Here is an 18,230-nt window from a genome sequence, read left to right as displayed (position 1 = left end):
GTGGGTAAATATGGTAAGAACAGTATGGAAAGGCTATATTGCTGCTCTCCACATAGCTCACCAGATAGACACAGTGAAAAAGAATGCTACAGATGTTCAGCTTTCAGACTACATCCTTCATCAGAAGTAGCAATCTCACACACACACACACACACACATACACACACACACACACACACATGACCAATTTCATCTTTCAGGTTATAACCCTTGAGTCTGCAACTCAGTGTCTTGTCTATGGGGTGAGCAGCTATCTACCCTTTCAATAACACATTATTAACACTAGGTGAATGCTCAACCACAACAAACAGCTACTTTGTGTACAACATCTAAATAAAAATGCATATAGGTCAGATATTACAAAATATTGAAGTGTAAAGCTATTATAATTTGTATATTAACAGAAAAGAGAGAAAAAAAAGACATTCAAAAACATTTCTTAGTTTATCTATGGTATATATGTCCCTTCATTTGGCGTGAATAAGGTTGTGTGTCATAAGTTTTGGCAAGCACTTGGCTCTAAAAAAACATGCCAAGAATTTTTCAAGAAAATAAAATTTCCTGTTTTAAATCTTTCACAAGCTACCATTTTATGCCAGAAAAGTTATACCATATGTTTTTGAATGCAGGAACACTGTAGCTACAAAACTATAACAATGGAATTTTGACAAGATATCATTTTAAGATTAGAATGTTTTGATTACTAATAATTTTCTGAATGTTAAGTATTGAGAAACAGTAAAATGTTTCTTGAAAGAGGAGAATGAAGACTTTCAGATAACTTATGTGAATTTTGAGACACGATTATTAGCAGATTTGAATTTCGATTATCACGTAGTTTTAGTGAATCGTAAGTTTAAAATATTTCTTTAAATGAAATTTTTCCTCAAAAACTAATGATACCATTTTGATCAGTAGTCTGAGAACTACACATTGACTAACAAAATTTAGTGGAATACTTCCCCGACAAGAATTTCACAATATCACGTACTTGTGGTTTATGCATTACAAATACAATATAATCACTAAGTGGAGCCATTCCACCTTGTTATGTTTCAACCTGTATTGTGCTCCATGCGAGGTCTGTTCCAGCTCTTATTAATTTAATTTATGTAAAATTCACAGTTGCTATCAACACTATCTCTGTGTATGGGTGACACTTTCACAGTTAGTATAGAAGGAATCAAGAATGTCTCGTAAGAACATGCCAAGTGCATTGTTACCTACTTTCTAAAAAAAAAATATTTTGCATTTATTTGTGGTGGATTTGGATGTTATGGTACTCAATGTTACCACTACAACCTTGTGGCTGCTAACTTCTGTATCTAGCATGAAGCTCTCTATTTGATCAGAATTATTGGTCACTAATATTTCTAGTACATTACTGCAACCAGTTACACTTTGTATGGACTCAAAGAAAGCATTTAACACAGTTCTGGATGAAGTTTATGCCTACAATCGATTTTAAACATTTATTTTTTCCATCATATCAAGGGAAGATTAAGGTCGCCACCAACTATAATTGTATGAATTGATGAGATGACCTATTAGAAATGAGACTCAAATTTTCCATGAACCTTTCAGCAACCATATTATCTGAATCTGGTGTTGGTAAAAGGAATTGATTATTAATTTATTTCGATTTTTGAAGGTAACTTTTATCTATATGACCACCCAGCAATCTTATACACTCCTGGAAATGGAAAAAAGAACACATTGACACCGGTGTGTCAGACCCACCATACTTGCTCCAGACACTGCGAGAGGGCTGTACAAGCAATGATCACACGCACGGCACAGCGGACACACCAGGAACCGCGGTGTTGGCCGTCGAATGGCGCTAGCTGCGCAGCATTTGTGCACCGCCGCCGTCAGTGTCAGCCAGTTTGCCGTGGCATACGGGGCTCCATCGCAGTCTTTAACACTGGTAGCATGCCGCGACAGCGTGGACGTGAACCGTATGTGCAGTTGACGGACTTTGAGCGAGGGCGTATAGTGGGCATGCGGGAGGCCGGGTGGACGTACCGCCGAATTGCTCAACACGTGGGGCGTGAGGTCTCCACAGTACATCGATGTTGTCGCCAGTGGTCGGCGGAAGGTGCACGTGCCCGTCGACCTGGGACCGGACCGCAGCGACGCACGGATGCACGCCAAGACCGTAGGATCCTACGCAGTGCCGTAGGGGACCGCACCACCACTTCCCAGCAAATTAGGGACACTGTTGCTCCTGGGGTATCGGCGAGGACCATTCGCAACTGTCTCCATGAAGCTGGGCTACGGTCCCGCACACCGTTAGGCCGTCTTCCGCTCACGCCCCAACATCGTGCAGCCCGCCTCCAGTGGTGTCGCGACAGGCGTGAATGGAGGGACGAATGGAGACGTGTCGTCTTCAGCGATGAGAGTCGCTTCTGCCTTGGTGCCAATGATGGTCGTATGCGTGTTTGGCACCGTGCAGGTGAGCGCCACCATCAGGACTGCATACGACCGAGGCACACAGGGCCAACACCCGGCATCATGGTGTGGGGAGCGATCTCCTACACTGGCCGTACACCACTGGTGATCGTCGAGGGGACACTGAATAGTGCACGGTACATCCAAACCGTCATCGAACCCATCGTTCTACCATTCCTAGACCGGCAAGGGAACTTGCTGTTCCAACAGGACAATGCACATCCGCATGTATCACGTGCCACCCAACGTGCTCTAGAAGGTGTAAGTCAACTACCCTGGCCAGCAAGATCTCCGGATCTGTCCCCCATTGAGCATGTTTGGGACTGGATGAAGCGTCGTCTCACGCGGTCTGCACGTCCAGCACGAATGCTGGTCCAACTGAGGCGCCAGGTGGAAATGGCATGGCAAGCCGTTCCACAGGACTACATCCAGCATCTCTACGATCGTCTCCATGGGAGAATAGCTGCCTGCATTGCTGCGAAAGGCGGATATACACTGTACTAGTGCCGACATTGTGCATGCTCTGTTGCCTGTGTCTATGTGCCTGTGGTTCTGTCAGTGTGATCATGTGATGTATGTGACCCTAGGAATGTGTCAATAAAGTTTCCCCTTCCTGGGACAATGAATTCACGGTGTTCTTATTTCAATTTCCAGGAGTGTAGGTTGCTTTATTTTCGCACCAAGATAAACTGCTTCTGATAGCAACAAATAGGCCACCAGTAATTTAATTTGTTTTATTCTTTCTGTGCACTGTTAAGTCCTTGGTAAAAACTTCAGCTGAACTTACCTCTGGCTTTAGTCACCTTTCAGTGCCTACAAAAATTTTTGCTTCAGTCCTTTCTCTAAGCTCTTGCTGCTCTGGTTCTTTCCCAACACAGCTACAGTATTCTATATGTATTACTAAATTGAAGTCCCCTCACTGTGTTTTTCTGTCTGTATGTAAAAGCTAATCAAAGGACTTACTGTATGGATTTTAATACGGTTTTCACTAATCGACAGACTTAGTCACAAGGAAGGTCTGTGTATACAATTTGCAAATATTTTGCGGAAATTGTCTGAACTAGTGGATTAAAGGGTCCCACCATATTTTTCTGTCTATTTAAAGGCTAGCCTCAGGAACTACTTTAGGGAATTTGATATGGTTTTCACCAATAGATAGACTGATTCACAAGAGGTGTTTATGTTTATACTCTATTACCGCTATACCAGAGAAAGTAGAATAGCATTAGATACTTACTGCTATGTGTGCAGCTGGGGTGGGTCTCTAGTTTACAGCTATAATGCCAGTTATTTCTAGGTAAAAAAAAACCCTTAATAAAGGAATTATCCAAATGGGATGCAGATCAGTAGATATGATGCACATGTACAGACAAACAAATCATTACAGTTTCAAAAAAATTGATGATTTATTCAAGAGAATGAGTTTCACAAATTGAGCAAATCAATAACCTGTTAATCTGCCTCCAGCCCTTATGCAAGTGGTTGTATAGCTTGAAATTGATAGAGTTGTTGGATGTGCTCCCAAGGGATATTGTGCCAAATTCTGTCCAACTGACTTGCTAGATTCTCAAAATATCAACCTGATAGGGAGGCCCCTGCCCATAATGTTCTTAAAATTCTTAACTGAGGAGAGAGCTGGTGACCTTCCCAGACAAGGTAGGGTTTGGCAAGTGTGAAGACCACTAGAAACTGCCATGTGTGGGCAGGCATTAGCTTACTAAAATCTAAGCACAGGATGGCTTGTCATGAAGGGAAACAAAATGGACACAAAATATCATCAATGTACTGCTGTGCTGTAAGAATGCTGCGGATGACAACTAAAGGGGTCCTGCTATGAAAAGAAATAGCACTCCAGACTATCGCTCCCAGCTGCCGGGCTGTATGGTGGGTGACAAGACATGTTGGTATCCCACTGCTGCCCAAGGTGTCTCCAGACACATCTTACTTGTCATCAGGACTCAAAGTGTAACTGGTTAGCACACTGGACTCGCATTCGGGAGGACGACGGTTCGATCCCGTCTCCAGCCATCCTGATTTAGGTTTTTCGTGATTTCCCTAAATCGTTTCAGGCAAATGCCGGGATGGTTCCTTTGAAAGGGCACGGCCGATTTCCTTCCCAATCCTTCCCTAGCCTGAGCTTGCGCTCCATCTCTAATGACCTCGTTGTCGACGGGACGTTAAACACTGACCACCACCACCACCACCATCAAAGTGTAACCTATCACTGAAGACAACTGTACTCAGCCAATGAGATTCCAGGCCAAAGGCATATCTGGAATTGTCTTGGACAATGTGGGATACCAAACTAACTCAGCCCAACAACCATTAGTGATGGTCTGGGCAGACATTTCTTTTCATAGCAGGATCCCTACGATTGTCATCTGTGGCACCTCTGCAGCATAGCAATATGTCATTGATATTCTATGCCTCATTTTGTTGCCTTTCATGGCAAGCCATCCTGAGCTTACATTTCAGCAAGATAATGCCCACCTGCACATGACAAGACTTTCTGTTGCTTATCTTTGTGCTTGCCCAGTGCTACCTTGCCTGGCAAGGTTGCCAGATCTCTCCCCAGTTGAGAATGTTTGGTGCATTATGAGCAAGACCTTCCAACAATTTTGGGATTTTGATGATCTGATTCACAAACTGGACAGAATTTAGAATGATATTCCTCAAGAGGACATCCAACAACTGTATCAGACAATGCCAGGCTAAATAAATGCTTGCGTAAGGGCTAGAGGTGGTCCAGTGCGTTACCAATTTGCGCAGTTTGTGAAACTCTTTCTCCTGAATAAGTCATCCATTTGTTTCTGAAATTGTAAATATTTGTTTACCAACTCTGGCTCCATATGAAACTGTTATGTACAGTGACTATATATTATTATAAGGAAGGAAAGAAATACAGCAATCAGTCACATTCCCATTGGTTTTATTATTATTCTTGCATATCCAGAACTCAACTATAAATAGCCATCTTCAGTGGATATTTATATCTGAAATTTGTATATCCAAGAGTAATAAAAATACCAATGGGATTGCGACTGAGTGCTGTACGCCTATGCTTCTTTATAAATATTTGTTTGTCTGTACACATACATCACATCTACCAATTTCTGTCCCATTCGCATAATTAGTGCACTGTTTTCTGCCTGCTTTGTGATCTCTACAGTCTCCACTTACCTGTTCCTTGTAATTTAGAAGAGCACAGTAGAGTTAATTGCACACTGTGTGCTGGACAAGATATGATGAATCAGATTGTCTCAATCATGCCATGTAGCTCCAAAAAAGAAAAAAAAGTATGTAGCCATGAATGCCCTATAAGAAGATTGCAAGGTGACTGGGATGATTGTATTGAGTCTCTCCAAAGACTATTGCATGGCTAAGTTCCCTGGACAAAGAGCTCTGATGCAACTATCTGTTTATGTTTCTAAACATCCACTCACTGTAACATAATGCTAGTTTGTTAACATTTTAGTGTGTTTGTTTTATATCCTATTTTTGTGTTTTACATTTGCCACATGTTTCTATAGTTTTACCATTCACTAAATAAGTAAAATTATTCTCAGACAAACTGTAACTTTTTATGTTTCTTTCAATTCTTACTATCATATAATTTAACTGTTGTTGTTGTCTTCAGTCCTGAGACTGGTTTGATGCAGCTCTCCATGCTACTCTATCCTGTGCAAGCTTCTTCATCTCCCAGTACTTATTGCAACCTACATCCTTCTGAATCTGCTTAGTGTATTCATCTCTTGGTCTCCCTCTATGATTTTTACCCTCCACACTGCCCTCCAATGCCAAATTTGTGATCCCCTGATGCCTCAGAACATGTCCCACCAACCGGTCCCTTCTTCTTGTCAAGTTGTGCCACAAACTCCTCTTCTCCCCAATTCTGTTCAATACCTCCTCATTAGTTATGTGATCTACCCATCTAATCTTCAGCATTCTTCTGTAGCACCACATTTCGAAAGCTTCTATTCTCTTCTTGTCCAAACTATTTATCGTCCATGTTTCACTTCCATACATGGCTACACTCCATACAAATACTTTCAGAAACGACTTCCTGACACTTAAATCTATACTCGATGTTAACAAATTTCTCTTCTTCAGAAACGCTTTCCGTGCCATTGCCAGTCTACATTTTATATCTTCTCTACTTCGACCATCATCAGTTATTTTGCTCCCCAAATACAAGACTCCTTTACTACTTTAAGTGTCTCATTTCCTAATCTAATTCCCTCAGCATCACCCGACTTAATTCGACTACATTCCATTATCCTCGTTTTGGTTTTGTTGATGTTCATCTTATATCCTCCTTTCAAGACACTGTCCATTCCGTTCAACTGCTCTTCCAAGTCCTTTGCTGTCTCTGACAGAATTACAATGTCATCGGCGAACCTCAACATTTTTATTTCTTCTCCATGGACTTTAATACCTACTCCGAATTTTTCTTTTGTTTCCTTTACTGCTTGCTCAATATACAGATTGAATAACATCGGGGACAGGCTACAACCCTGTCTCACTCCCTTCCCAACCACTGCTTCCCTTTCATGCCCCTCGACTCTCATAACTGCCATCTGGTTTCTGTACAAATTGAAAATAGCCTTTTGCTCCCTGTATTTTACCCCTGCCACCTTTAGAATTTGAAAGAGAGTATTCCAGTCAACATTGTCAAAAGCTTTCTCTAAGTCTACAAATGCTAGAAATGTAGGTTTGCCTTTCCTTAATCTATTTTCTAAGATAAGTCGTAGAGTCAGTATTGCCTCACGTGTTCCAACATTTCTGCGGAATCTGAACTGATCTTCGCTGAGGTCGGCTTCTATCAGTTTTTCCATTCGTCTGTAAAGAATTCGCGTTAGTATTTTGCAGCTGTGACTTATTAAACTGATAGTTTGGTAATTTTCACATCTGTCAACACCTGCTTTTTTGGGTTTGGAATTATTATATTCTTCTTGAAGTCTGAGGGTATTTCGCCTGTCTCATACATGTTGCTCACCAGATGGTAGAGTTTTGTCAGGACAGGCTCTCCCAAGGCCTTCGGTAATTTAACTGATGGTGCTGAATACAAAAAATAGTACCTAGTTTCACTGCATGTTTATTGCGTCCTTAGTGTTGCTCAACTTATGATTGAGTCAGAAGATAGGGTTGACAATATTTTTGTAAACAGACTAATTTGTAAGAGCAGTTTGCAGCAAAAATATATCTGTGATAAAAAAATGTGTGTGTTCAGATGCAAATTATGTCTTTTGTTCAGCTATCTGAAAATTCAAGTGCATCATTTGTTTAGTCTGTGGATATGAATGACCAAATTGATGAATTATGATTGTTAGCTGTGTTATGTTTGTTAGTTGTATTGGGTTTATTTTATAATATTAAAGTAGAACTGATAGTTTGTACTTACCTTCATGAGGTGAAATATTGATACTGCTGGTAGACACAGAACACACACACTTTCCCAGTTTTTGGAAATAATAATTTCTTCCTTGGGAAGGAGAGATCAATAGTTTGGTGATAGCTAAAAAGTATTGGGTTTTCTCATAAGTTCATTTGTTTTGCTGGTGCATTCCACCTGCAAACCGTGCATCCACCAAGCCCGCTAGGGTAACACATACATAACTGTCCCAGTGACATAGTTATTGACAGCCTGAAACACCACTGAATATGTCAGTGTGTGTTTGTACCTGGCATTGGAGGGAACAGTGTGAATTTGTGTTTACAAGCTGTGGAAAACAAGAGGGAACATTTCCAACATATTAGGCTGTTTCAATATTATAAGAGCAAAAATTGCCTCACAATGCCAGCAGAAGATTTGTGCCATACACAGGAACATTGCAGTAATGGCTCAAGCATGTCAGAAATGGTTTAGTCAATTTCAAGCTGGGAATTTCATCCTAACAGATAGACCTAGATCTGGACAGCCAGTGGCTACAGATATGGAATGGCCTGTTGCCATGATAGTCGACAATCCACGAATGACAAAGTGGGTGTTGGCATTGGAGCTCAATGCCGCTTGTGCTCCTGTAGCCATGAACTTGAAGAAGCTGGGTTACATAAATATTTGCAATGTATCGATTACTTCTGAATTGAGTGAAATAAAATTTGATTCGGGATGTGTCCATCTGTGACTCCTTACTGAGACACAATGAGACTGCTCCTTTTCTGGAATGGCTGGTAACTGGAGGTGAGAAACGGATCATGTATAATAGTGCCTGGAAAAGTATAAATGTATATCATGGTGCAAGAGAGGGTATCCACCACACTCAGTTTCCAAAGCAGGCCTGCCTATGAGAAAGGTTCTGCTATGCACCTGTTGGGATTGCGAAGGTGTCCTCTGCTATGAACTTCTTCCAAATGGACTATCACTTCCAAGAAATACTGTTCACAGTTTGATCACCTCAAGACAGCCATTGGTGAGAAAAAAACTGGATTTGGGACACAATGTTGCCTTTCACCATGAGTATGGTGACCCTTCAAAAGCTGTGTTCTTTTGTGAAGGATGTGTTACCCCAACTGCCATATTTGCCAGACATTGCCCCTTCCAACTTTCATCTATTCTGCTCACTGCAAAATTTCCTGAATGACAAATGCCTCGCCTCCTTGGAGGACTGCAGACTGAACCTCGAAGAGTTTGTCAACCTGAACCCCCTCCACCATTTTGGAAGAATGGCATTTTTAAGCTTCCAGAGAAATGGCAATATATTGTTGACAATAATGGTGTATACTGCAGAAAATATATAGTTTGTTTACAAAACTGATCCACCTTATTTAGTTAGATTGTGCCCAACCTTGTGTGTGTAGTGTGTAAGCAGACAGGATGGCAACTACCCTCTTGTAGCTGTGCTGCAGTCATGTGTTCCCAGGTCTTCTTTGTGATTGCATGGTAACAAAAAGTGAATGAACTTATGAGACAACCCAATATTTGTTCCACAGAAGCATGTAATTACGATAATATGTGATGTCGACTCGAGAACCTCCTGTAGACAGCTCTTTAATCAGTGGGTGAACTGACAACAGCCTCACAGTACAATTATTCCCTTATGAAGTTTGTTGTGAACAATACATCACAGTTTGAAAACAACAGTTACATACGTAAGTGTAATTCATGCAAGGGAAATTATTTACAGTATACATTTCTCAGCCTCAGTTTGGCACAAAAAGGAGTAAGGTATTCAGCCATAAAAATCTTTGACACCCACTCAGCGATGTAAAGAGTTTAATAGCTATTAAAATTAACTTCAGACACACACACACACACACACACACACACACACACACACACACACACACACACGCACGGGGGTACTTGAACGTCACATAGACAGTGCATGGAGATATATGCAATGTGATGATGAGCATTGTCCTGTTGAAAAGTGACAACACAATATTGTCACATGAGAGGTAATACTGGAGAATTTGGGACGTTTGTGACATAACATTGTACTTTAGAATTCTCTTAATCACTACCAGCTGTGACCTGAAGATATGCCCGATGGCTTTTGTAATGTTACTGTTGAGTACTGCATATTCAATGACGTGCATCCAAACCAGACGTTAGTCATTATTTTGAAGTGAGTTGCACCAAAGAACACATCCGCATACAAAAAGATGAAATTTTACTGAGCTGATTATCATGTGGTGACTTTGTTACCTTCGATAGAGGTATGATAATTTCTGCAACCCCTCTTGGAGTACAAAGAAAATTAACTGATGAAAGGATTGTGAAAATTGGGTAATTCTCAATAGACTGAACAAGGTAAAGTATTTGAACTTTTAAATGTTTGTATTCTGCTACATTTCACATATTGTGATGGTATAAACACAACCAATAATGCAACTGCTCTCTGTAGCCTTGCAAATGACTTCCACTTACAACTACTTCCCACCAAATCAATCCACAATGAAGAAGAACAAAAATAATATACAAAGCAAAGAGTTTACATCTCTATCAGTGACTTCTGATACATATTTAGCAAAATCAATAGAAGTGAATTTACAAAATGTTATGTAAAACATTTAACATTGTTTTAAGTATGTGGAATATAAATATTTAAGCATAAAATAGTTAATTTATATGAACATGGATTTATATGAATTTAATTTATATGTAAACGAAGATGCAGGTACTCACTGCTATCCTAGGATTCCCAGTGCTTCAATGGTTTGATTACATTACACTCTCCCCACCACGATGCCAGGAGGAATGCTGTTGTGACCCTCCAGAACATTGGAAGAATGGCTCATTTCCCTGGGTTGCCACTGTGCCCATTGACAATAGTCATGTGGGGTGGTGCACAACCACTATACATTTCTGAATACAATGTGATGTCATTCATGAAAAGTCAATGCTTCCTCGTCATGACAACACCTCAAAAGCAGCTATTTGTGTTGTGGTATTAATGGCAGCCTAAGCATGAGATGATAATACCCTAGTCTGGTTGCTGCTAGTCTCTGACTAAAGGTGCAGGGTGAAGGAATGTTGCAGGGAGTCCATTATTTGTTTTCAGATGGCAGTCTCAGGTGTGAATGGGTTGTGATGAGCTCAGGGCACAATACTGTGATTCTTCTTTGTGATAGGGAGACACAGCCCAACATTTGGCTGCTGTTACAGCTGAATGCCCCACAAATCTGAATACTAAACAATTTGACTAGCCAGCCAAATGGAGACCAACAATGAGGCCCATTTCACACTCCGCCAGATGCTGATAAAGCTTTCTCACATGAGTACGTGTCACCTCCATGTCTTTGACAGAGATCATTCAACATCTGACACGGTTCATGATTTGTTACATACCCTAACAGTCCTGCTAACAACACTAAACATGAACATCACTAATGCACTCTGGAGGCCATTACATTTGTAACAGAGAATTGCAACTGCCATCATTTACACGTTTGCATATGGTGTCCATATGTACAAAGTTACATTTACAGTTGACCTTATCTCCTACACACATCACTTTTTTTGCTGGGTAAAATATTCCAGAGGTTAAATAGTTTCCCATTTGGATCTCTGGATGGGAACTACTCAGAAGGATGTTGTTATCAGGAGAAACAAAACTGATGTTCCATTGATAAGAGCATGGAATGTCAGATCCCTTAATCAGGCAGGTAGGTCAGAAAATTTAGAAAGGAAATTGAAATATTAACATCAGATGTAGTGGTGTTATACAGATCAGAACATGGAATGTCAGATTGGGCTGGTAGGTTAGAAAATGTAAAAAAGGAAATGGATAAGTTAACGTTAGATATAGTAGGAATTAGTGAAGTTCTGTGGCAGGAGGATCAGAACTTCTGGTCAGGTGATTACAAAGCTGTAAATACAAAATGAAATAGGGTAATGCAGGAGTAGATTTAACAATGAATAAAAAATAGTAATGTGGATAAGCTGCTGTGAACAGCACAGTGAACACATTATTGTAGCTAAGATAGATACAAAGCCCACTCCCACCACAGTAATACAAATTTACACTCCTGGAAATGGAAAAAAGAACACATTGACACCGGTGTGTCAGACCCACCATACTTGCTCCGGACACTGTGAGAGGGCTGTACAAGCAATGATCACATGCACGGCACAGCGGACACACCAGGAACCGCGGTGTTGGTCGTCGAATGGCGCTAGCTGCGCAGCATTTGTGCACCGCCGCCGTCAGTGTCAGCCAGTTTGCCGTGGCATACGGAGCTCCATCGCAGTCTTTGACACTGGTAGCATGGCGCGACAGCGTGGACGTGAACCGTATGTGCAGTTGATGGACTTTGAGCGAGGGCATATAGTGGGCATGCGGGAGGCCGGGTGGACGTACCGCCGAATTGCTCAACACATGGGGCGTGAGGTCTCCACAGTACATCGATGTTGTCGCCAGTGGTCGGCGGAAGGTGCACGTGCCCGTTGACCTGGGACCGGACCGCAGCGATGCACGGATGCACGCCAAGACCGTAGGATCCTATGCAGTGCCGTAGGGGACCGCACCGCCACTTCCCAGCAAATTAGGGACACTGTTGCTCCTGGGGTATCGGCGAGGACCATTCGCAACTGTCTCCATGAAGCTGGGCTATGGTCCGGCACACCGTTAGGCCGTCTTCCGCTCACGCCCCAACATCGTGCAGCCCGCCTCCAGTGGTGTCGCGACAGGTGTGAATGGAGGGACGAATGGAGACGTGTCGTCTTCAGCGATGAGAGTCGCTTCTGCCTTGGTGCCAATGATGGTCGTACGCGTGTTTGGCGCCATGCAGGTGAGCGCCACAATCAGGACTGCATACGACCGAGGCACACAGGGCCAACACCCGGCATCATGGTGTGGGGAGCGATCTCCTACACTGGCCGTACACCACTGGTGATCGTCGAGGGGACACTGAATAGTGCACGGTACATCCAAACCGTCATCAAACCCATCGTTCTACCATTCCTAGACCGGCAAGGGAACTTGCTGTTCCAACAGGACAATGCACGTCCGCATGTATCCCGTGCCACCCAACATGCTCTAGAAGGTGTAAGTCAACTACCCTGGCCAGCAAGATCTCCGGATCTGTCCCCCATTGAGCATGTTTGGGACTGGATGAAGCGTCGTCTCACGCGGTCTACACGTCCAGCTCGAACGCTGGTCCAACTGAGGTGCCAGGTGGAAATGGCATGGCAAGCCGTTCCACAGGACTACATCCAGCATCTCTACGATCGTCTCCATGGGAGAATAGCAGCCTGCATTGCTGCAAAAGGTGGATATACACTGTACTAGTGCCGACATTGTGCATGCTCTTTTGCCTGTGTCTATGTGCCTGTGGTTCTGTCAGTGTGATCATGTGATGTATCTGACCCCAGGAATGTGTCAATAAAGTTTCCCCTTCCTGGGACAATGAATTCACGGTGTTCTTATTTCAATTTCCAGGAGTGTATATGCCAACTAGCTCTGCAGATGAGGAGGAGATTGAGAAAATGTATGATAAGATTTAAAAAATTATTCAGTCTGTGAAGGGAGACGAAAATTTAATAGTCATGGGGGACTGGAATTTGACAGTATAAAAAGGAAGAGAAGTAATAGGTGAATATGGACTGGGGGAAAGGAATGAGAGAGGAAGCTACCTGGTAGAATTTTGCACAGAGCATAACTTAATCATAGCTAACACTTGCTTTAACAATCATGACAGAAGATTTTATATGTGGAAGAGACATGGAGATCCAGAAAGGTTTCAAATTAATTATATAATGGTAAGACACAGATTTTGGATCCAGATTTTAAATTGTAAGACATTTCTGGTGACAGATGTGGACTTTGATCATAGTTAATTGGTTATGAACTGCAAATTAAAACTGAAGAAACTGCAAAAAGGTAGGATTTTAAGGAGATGGGAGCTAGGTAAAATGAAAGAACCAGAGGTTGTAGAGAGATTCAGAGGGAGCATTAGGAAACAAGTGACAAGAACAGGGCAAAGGAATACAGTAGAAGAAGAATGGGTAAATTTGAGAGATGAAATAGTGGTGGCAGCTGAGGAGCAAGTAGGTAAAAAGACCAGGGATAGTAGAAATCCTTGGTAATGCAAGAGATATTGAATTTAATGATGAAAGGAGAAAATATAAAAATGCAATACATGAAGCGGGCAAAAGGGAATACAAACATCTAAAAAATGAGGTAGACAGGAAGTGCAAAAGGGCTAAGCATGAATGGCTAGAGGACAAATGTAAGGATGTAGAAGCATTTATCCCTAGGGGTAAGTAGATGCTGCCTACAGAAAAATTGAAGACACCTTTGGAGAAAAGAGAACCACCTGTATGAATATCAAGAACTCAGAAGGAAAACCAGTCCTAAGCAGAGAAGGGAAAGCAGAAAGGTGGAAGGTATATATAGAATGTCTATACAAGGGAGATTTACTTGAGGTCAATATTATGGAAACAGAAGAGGACGTAGATGAAGATGAGAAGGGAGGTATGATTCTGCAAGAAGAATTTGATAAAGCACTGAAAGATGAAACAAGAAAGAAAGAAAGATGAAGCAAAGTCAAAGGAGTACACAACATTCCGTTGGAGCTACTCTAGCCTTGGGAGAGCCCACCATGACAAAACTCTTCCGTCTCATGATCAAGATGTATGAGACAGGCGAAACACCTTCAGACTTCAAGAAGAATATAGTAATTCCAATTACAAAGAAAGCAGGTGCTGACAGGTGAGAAAATTACCAAACTACCACTTTAATAAGTCACAGTTGCAAAAAACTAACACAGATCTTTTACAGAAGAATGGAAGAACTGGTAGAAGCTGAAATTAGGGAACATCAGTTTGGATTCAGGAGAAATATAGGAACAAGTGAGGCAATACTAACCCCATGACTTCTCATAGAAGATAGGTTAAGAAAGGCAATCCTATGTTAATATCATTTGTAGACTTAGAAAAAGCTTTTGACAATGTTGACTGAAATACTCTTCTTTCAAATACTAAACGTAACATGGGGTAAAATACAGGGAGCAAAAGGCTATTTACGATTTGTACAGAAGCCAGATGGCAGTTATAAGAGTTGAAGGGCACAAATGGGAACCAGTGGTTGAGAAGGGAGTGAGACAGGGTTATAGCCTATCTTCAATGTTATTCAATCTGTATATTGAGCAACCAGTAATGGAAACAAAAGAAAATTATGGAGTAGGAATTGAAAGTCCAGGGAGAAGAAGTAAAAACTCTGAAGTTTGCTGATGACATTGTAATTCTGTCAGAGACAGCAAAGGACTTGGAAGAGCAGTTGGACAGAGTGGACATTGTCTTGAAAAGAGGATATAAGATGAACATCAACAAACACAAAATGAGAATAATGAAATGTAGTCAGATTAAATCAGGCGATGCTGAGGGAATTAGGTTAGGAAATGGAGACACCTAAAGTAGTAATTGGGTTTTGCTATTTGGGAAGCAAAATAACTGATTATGGTCAAAGTAGGGAGGATATGAAATGTAAGCTGGCAATGGTAAGAAAAGCATTTCTAAAGAAGAAAATTTGTTAACATCAAGTATAGATTTAAGTGTCAGGAAGTCCTTACTGAAAGTATTTGTACGGAGTGTAGCCATGTATGAAAGTGAAACATGGACAATAAACAGTTTAGACAAGAAGAAACTAGAAGCTTTTGAAATGTGGTGTGGAGATAATGAATAGAATTGTGGGAACAGAAACTGGTGGCACAACCTGACTAGAAGAAAGGGTCAGTTGGTAGAACCCATTCTGAGGCATCAAGGGATCACCACCAATTTAGCACTGGAGGGAAGTATGGCAGGGGGGGTAGAGGGAGACCACGAGATGAATACAGTAAGCAGATTCAGATGGATATAGGTTGCAATAGTTACTCGGGGATGAAGAGGCTTTCACAGGATAGAGTAGCATGGAGAGCTGCATCAAACCAGTCTTGTTTGTAATCTGCCAAGCAATATGAGTAGATAGTAGGTAGCTATCTTTTAACAGAATGATTTAGCACATTATGTTCTGTGCTTTAATGAACTGTCACAATTGTAACTTTGTTTCACATTTTTTTTTTATTTCAGTTCCTGGACCACCAGCTGGTATCAAAGCATTGTCTCTGACATCCGATTCTGTACTGGTTTCATGGTTGCCACCAAAGTACCCAAATGGTATTATTACGCAGTACACAGTATACTGCAAGAAGAAACATCATCCACCAAGGGTTGGTTCAATATTGTTTGCATTTGCATGTTTCCAGAAAAATCTTATCTCTAACTGTAACAGATCCAGAGCTTATACTAATTCAGAATCTGCTAGTCAACCTGTAAGTCAAAAACACACACACACGCACACACACACACACACACACACACACACACACACACACACACACACAGTCTGCCATCTTTAATCTGTTGATGAAGCATTTCTTAGGAATTTCGGGTATGGATTTCATTCAAAATACAAAAATAAATTTGTAACTTCTCACTCATATATTAATACTGGACTGTGGGAAAAGGATATGATGGAACTATATAAATTAACGAGTACATACTATATGTTCAATGTAACTTACGCACTTCTCACAAAGGGTGCTGGGTCAGGAGGAATCAGTAGATATTGACAAGTATTGACTTTTATCTGCTTATTGTCATCTTTAGTTTCCAAAAATTACTGTTTGAAGTGTCATTTTACAGTAGTGTTTTGTAGTTTGTGGCAACGAGATTTTGGTTTTGTCTACATGTAGTCATTTAAGTGATCATTTGGACCATATTAAGTCATTTAAGCTGTCATTACTACCATTGTCACTTCTGTTTTTAATTTTTTAGTTTTACATGCTGTGAGAGTGGTGTATTTAGGAAGAAGGAATTACTTGTTTCTACTCCCATCACCCTCCATGCAAAATGCAAAATTAAATTGTGCTTATAGTATTTTGTTTGGAAAATGCACCATATTACCAGCCTTAAGTTGATTTATAAGACCATAGTTATTCTACATCTACATTGATATTCCACAAGCTGTGATACAGTGTGTGGCAGAGGGGTACCCTGTACCATTACCAATCATTTCCTTTCCTGTTCCACATGCAAATAGAGTGAGGGACAAATGACTGTCTATATGACTCCGTATGAGCCCTCATTTCTCATACCTATTCTACAAAGTCCTCACATGCAATGTATGTTCACAGCAGTAGAATTGTTTGGCAATCAGCTTCAAATGCCAGTTCCCTAAATTTTCTCAACATCATTTCTTGAAAAAAAAAATGTCGCCTTCCCTCCAAGGATTCCCATTTGAATTCCTGAATCATCTCTGTAACACTTAAGTGTTGTTCAAACCTACTGGTAACAAGTTTATCAGCCCGCCTTTGAATTGCTTCGATGTCTGCCTTAAATCTGGCGTGGTACAGATCCTGGATCTCAAACATTCGAATAGTGCTCAAGAATAGGTTGCACCAGCATCCTATATGCGGTCTCCTATACAGGTGAACCACTATTTCCTAAAATTCTCCCAATAAACAGAAGTTGAAAATTCGCCTTCCCTACTGTAGTTCTCTAATGCTCATTCCATCTCATATTGCTTTGCAACATTATGCCCAGATATCTAAACAACTTGAGTGTGTCAAGCAGGTCACTAGTAATACGATACCCAAACATTATTGGTTTGTTCTTCCTACTCATCTGCATTAACATACATTTTTCCACATGCAGGGCAGTTCATCACACCAACCAGAAATTTTGCCTAAGTTGTCTCTTATCTTCCTATAGTCACTCAACTTTGACATCTTACCGTACACACTGGTATCCCATCAGCAAACAACCATAAATTTCTGTTCACCCTGTCTGCCAAATCATTTATGTATATAGAAAACAACAGCAGTCCTATCACACTTCCCTGGGGTGCTTCTGACGATATCCTTGTCTCCGATGAACACTTTCCATCAAGGACAACATACTGGCTTCTATTACTTAAGAGGTCTTTGAGCCACTCACATATCTGTGAACTTATTCCATTTGCTCGTACCTTCATTAACAGCCTGCACTAGGAAACCATGTCAAATGCTTTCCAGAAATCTAGAAATATGAAATTTGTCTGTTGCCCTTCATACATAGTTTGCAGTATATCATGTGAGAAAAGGGTAAGCTGAGTTTCACAGGAATGTTGCCTTCTAAAACCATACTTACTTTTGGATGTAAGCTTCTCAGAATATGTTCAAGGATTCTACAGCAAATATAAGTTAGGGACATTGGTGTGTAATTTTGATGATCTGTTCTTTTACCCTTCTTATATACTGGAGTCACCTGCGCCTTTTTCAAGTCAGTTGGGACTTTGTGCTTGGCACGAGAATCATGA

At 41.1% G+C, this 18,230-nt stretch overlaps 1 protein-coding gene across 1 annotated transcript in view; it reads left to right on the top strand.

The window, feature by feature from the left end:
• LOC124596941 (Down syndrome cell adhesion molecule-like protein Dscam2) overlaps positions 1-18,230 on the top strand; it is a 348,091-nt gene that overhangs the window by 211,419 nt on the left and 118,442 nt on the right. The window contains exon 20 of the mRNA XM_047135906.1: positions 15,962-16,101. Coding sequence (XP_046991862.1) covers positions 15,962-16,101 — 140 coding nt within the window. The remainder of the gene's footprint in view (positions 1-15,961; positions 16,102-18,230) is intronic.

The sequence above is a fragment of the Schistocerca americana genome, chromosome 1, assembly GCF_021461395.2.
Source record: "Schistocerca americana isolate TAMUIC-IGC-003095 chromosome 1, iqSchAmer2.1, whole genome shotgun sequence".
Lineage (NCBI taxonomy): Eukaryota > Metazoa > Arthropoda > Insecta > Orthoptera > Acrididae > Schistocerca > Schistocerca americana.
This window is presented reverse-complemented; position numbering and strand designations above follow the sequence as displayed.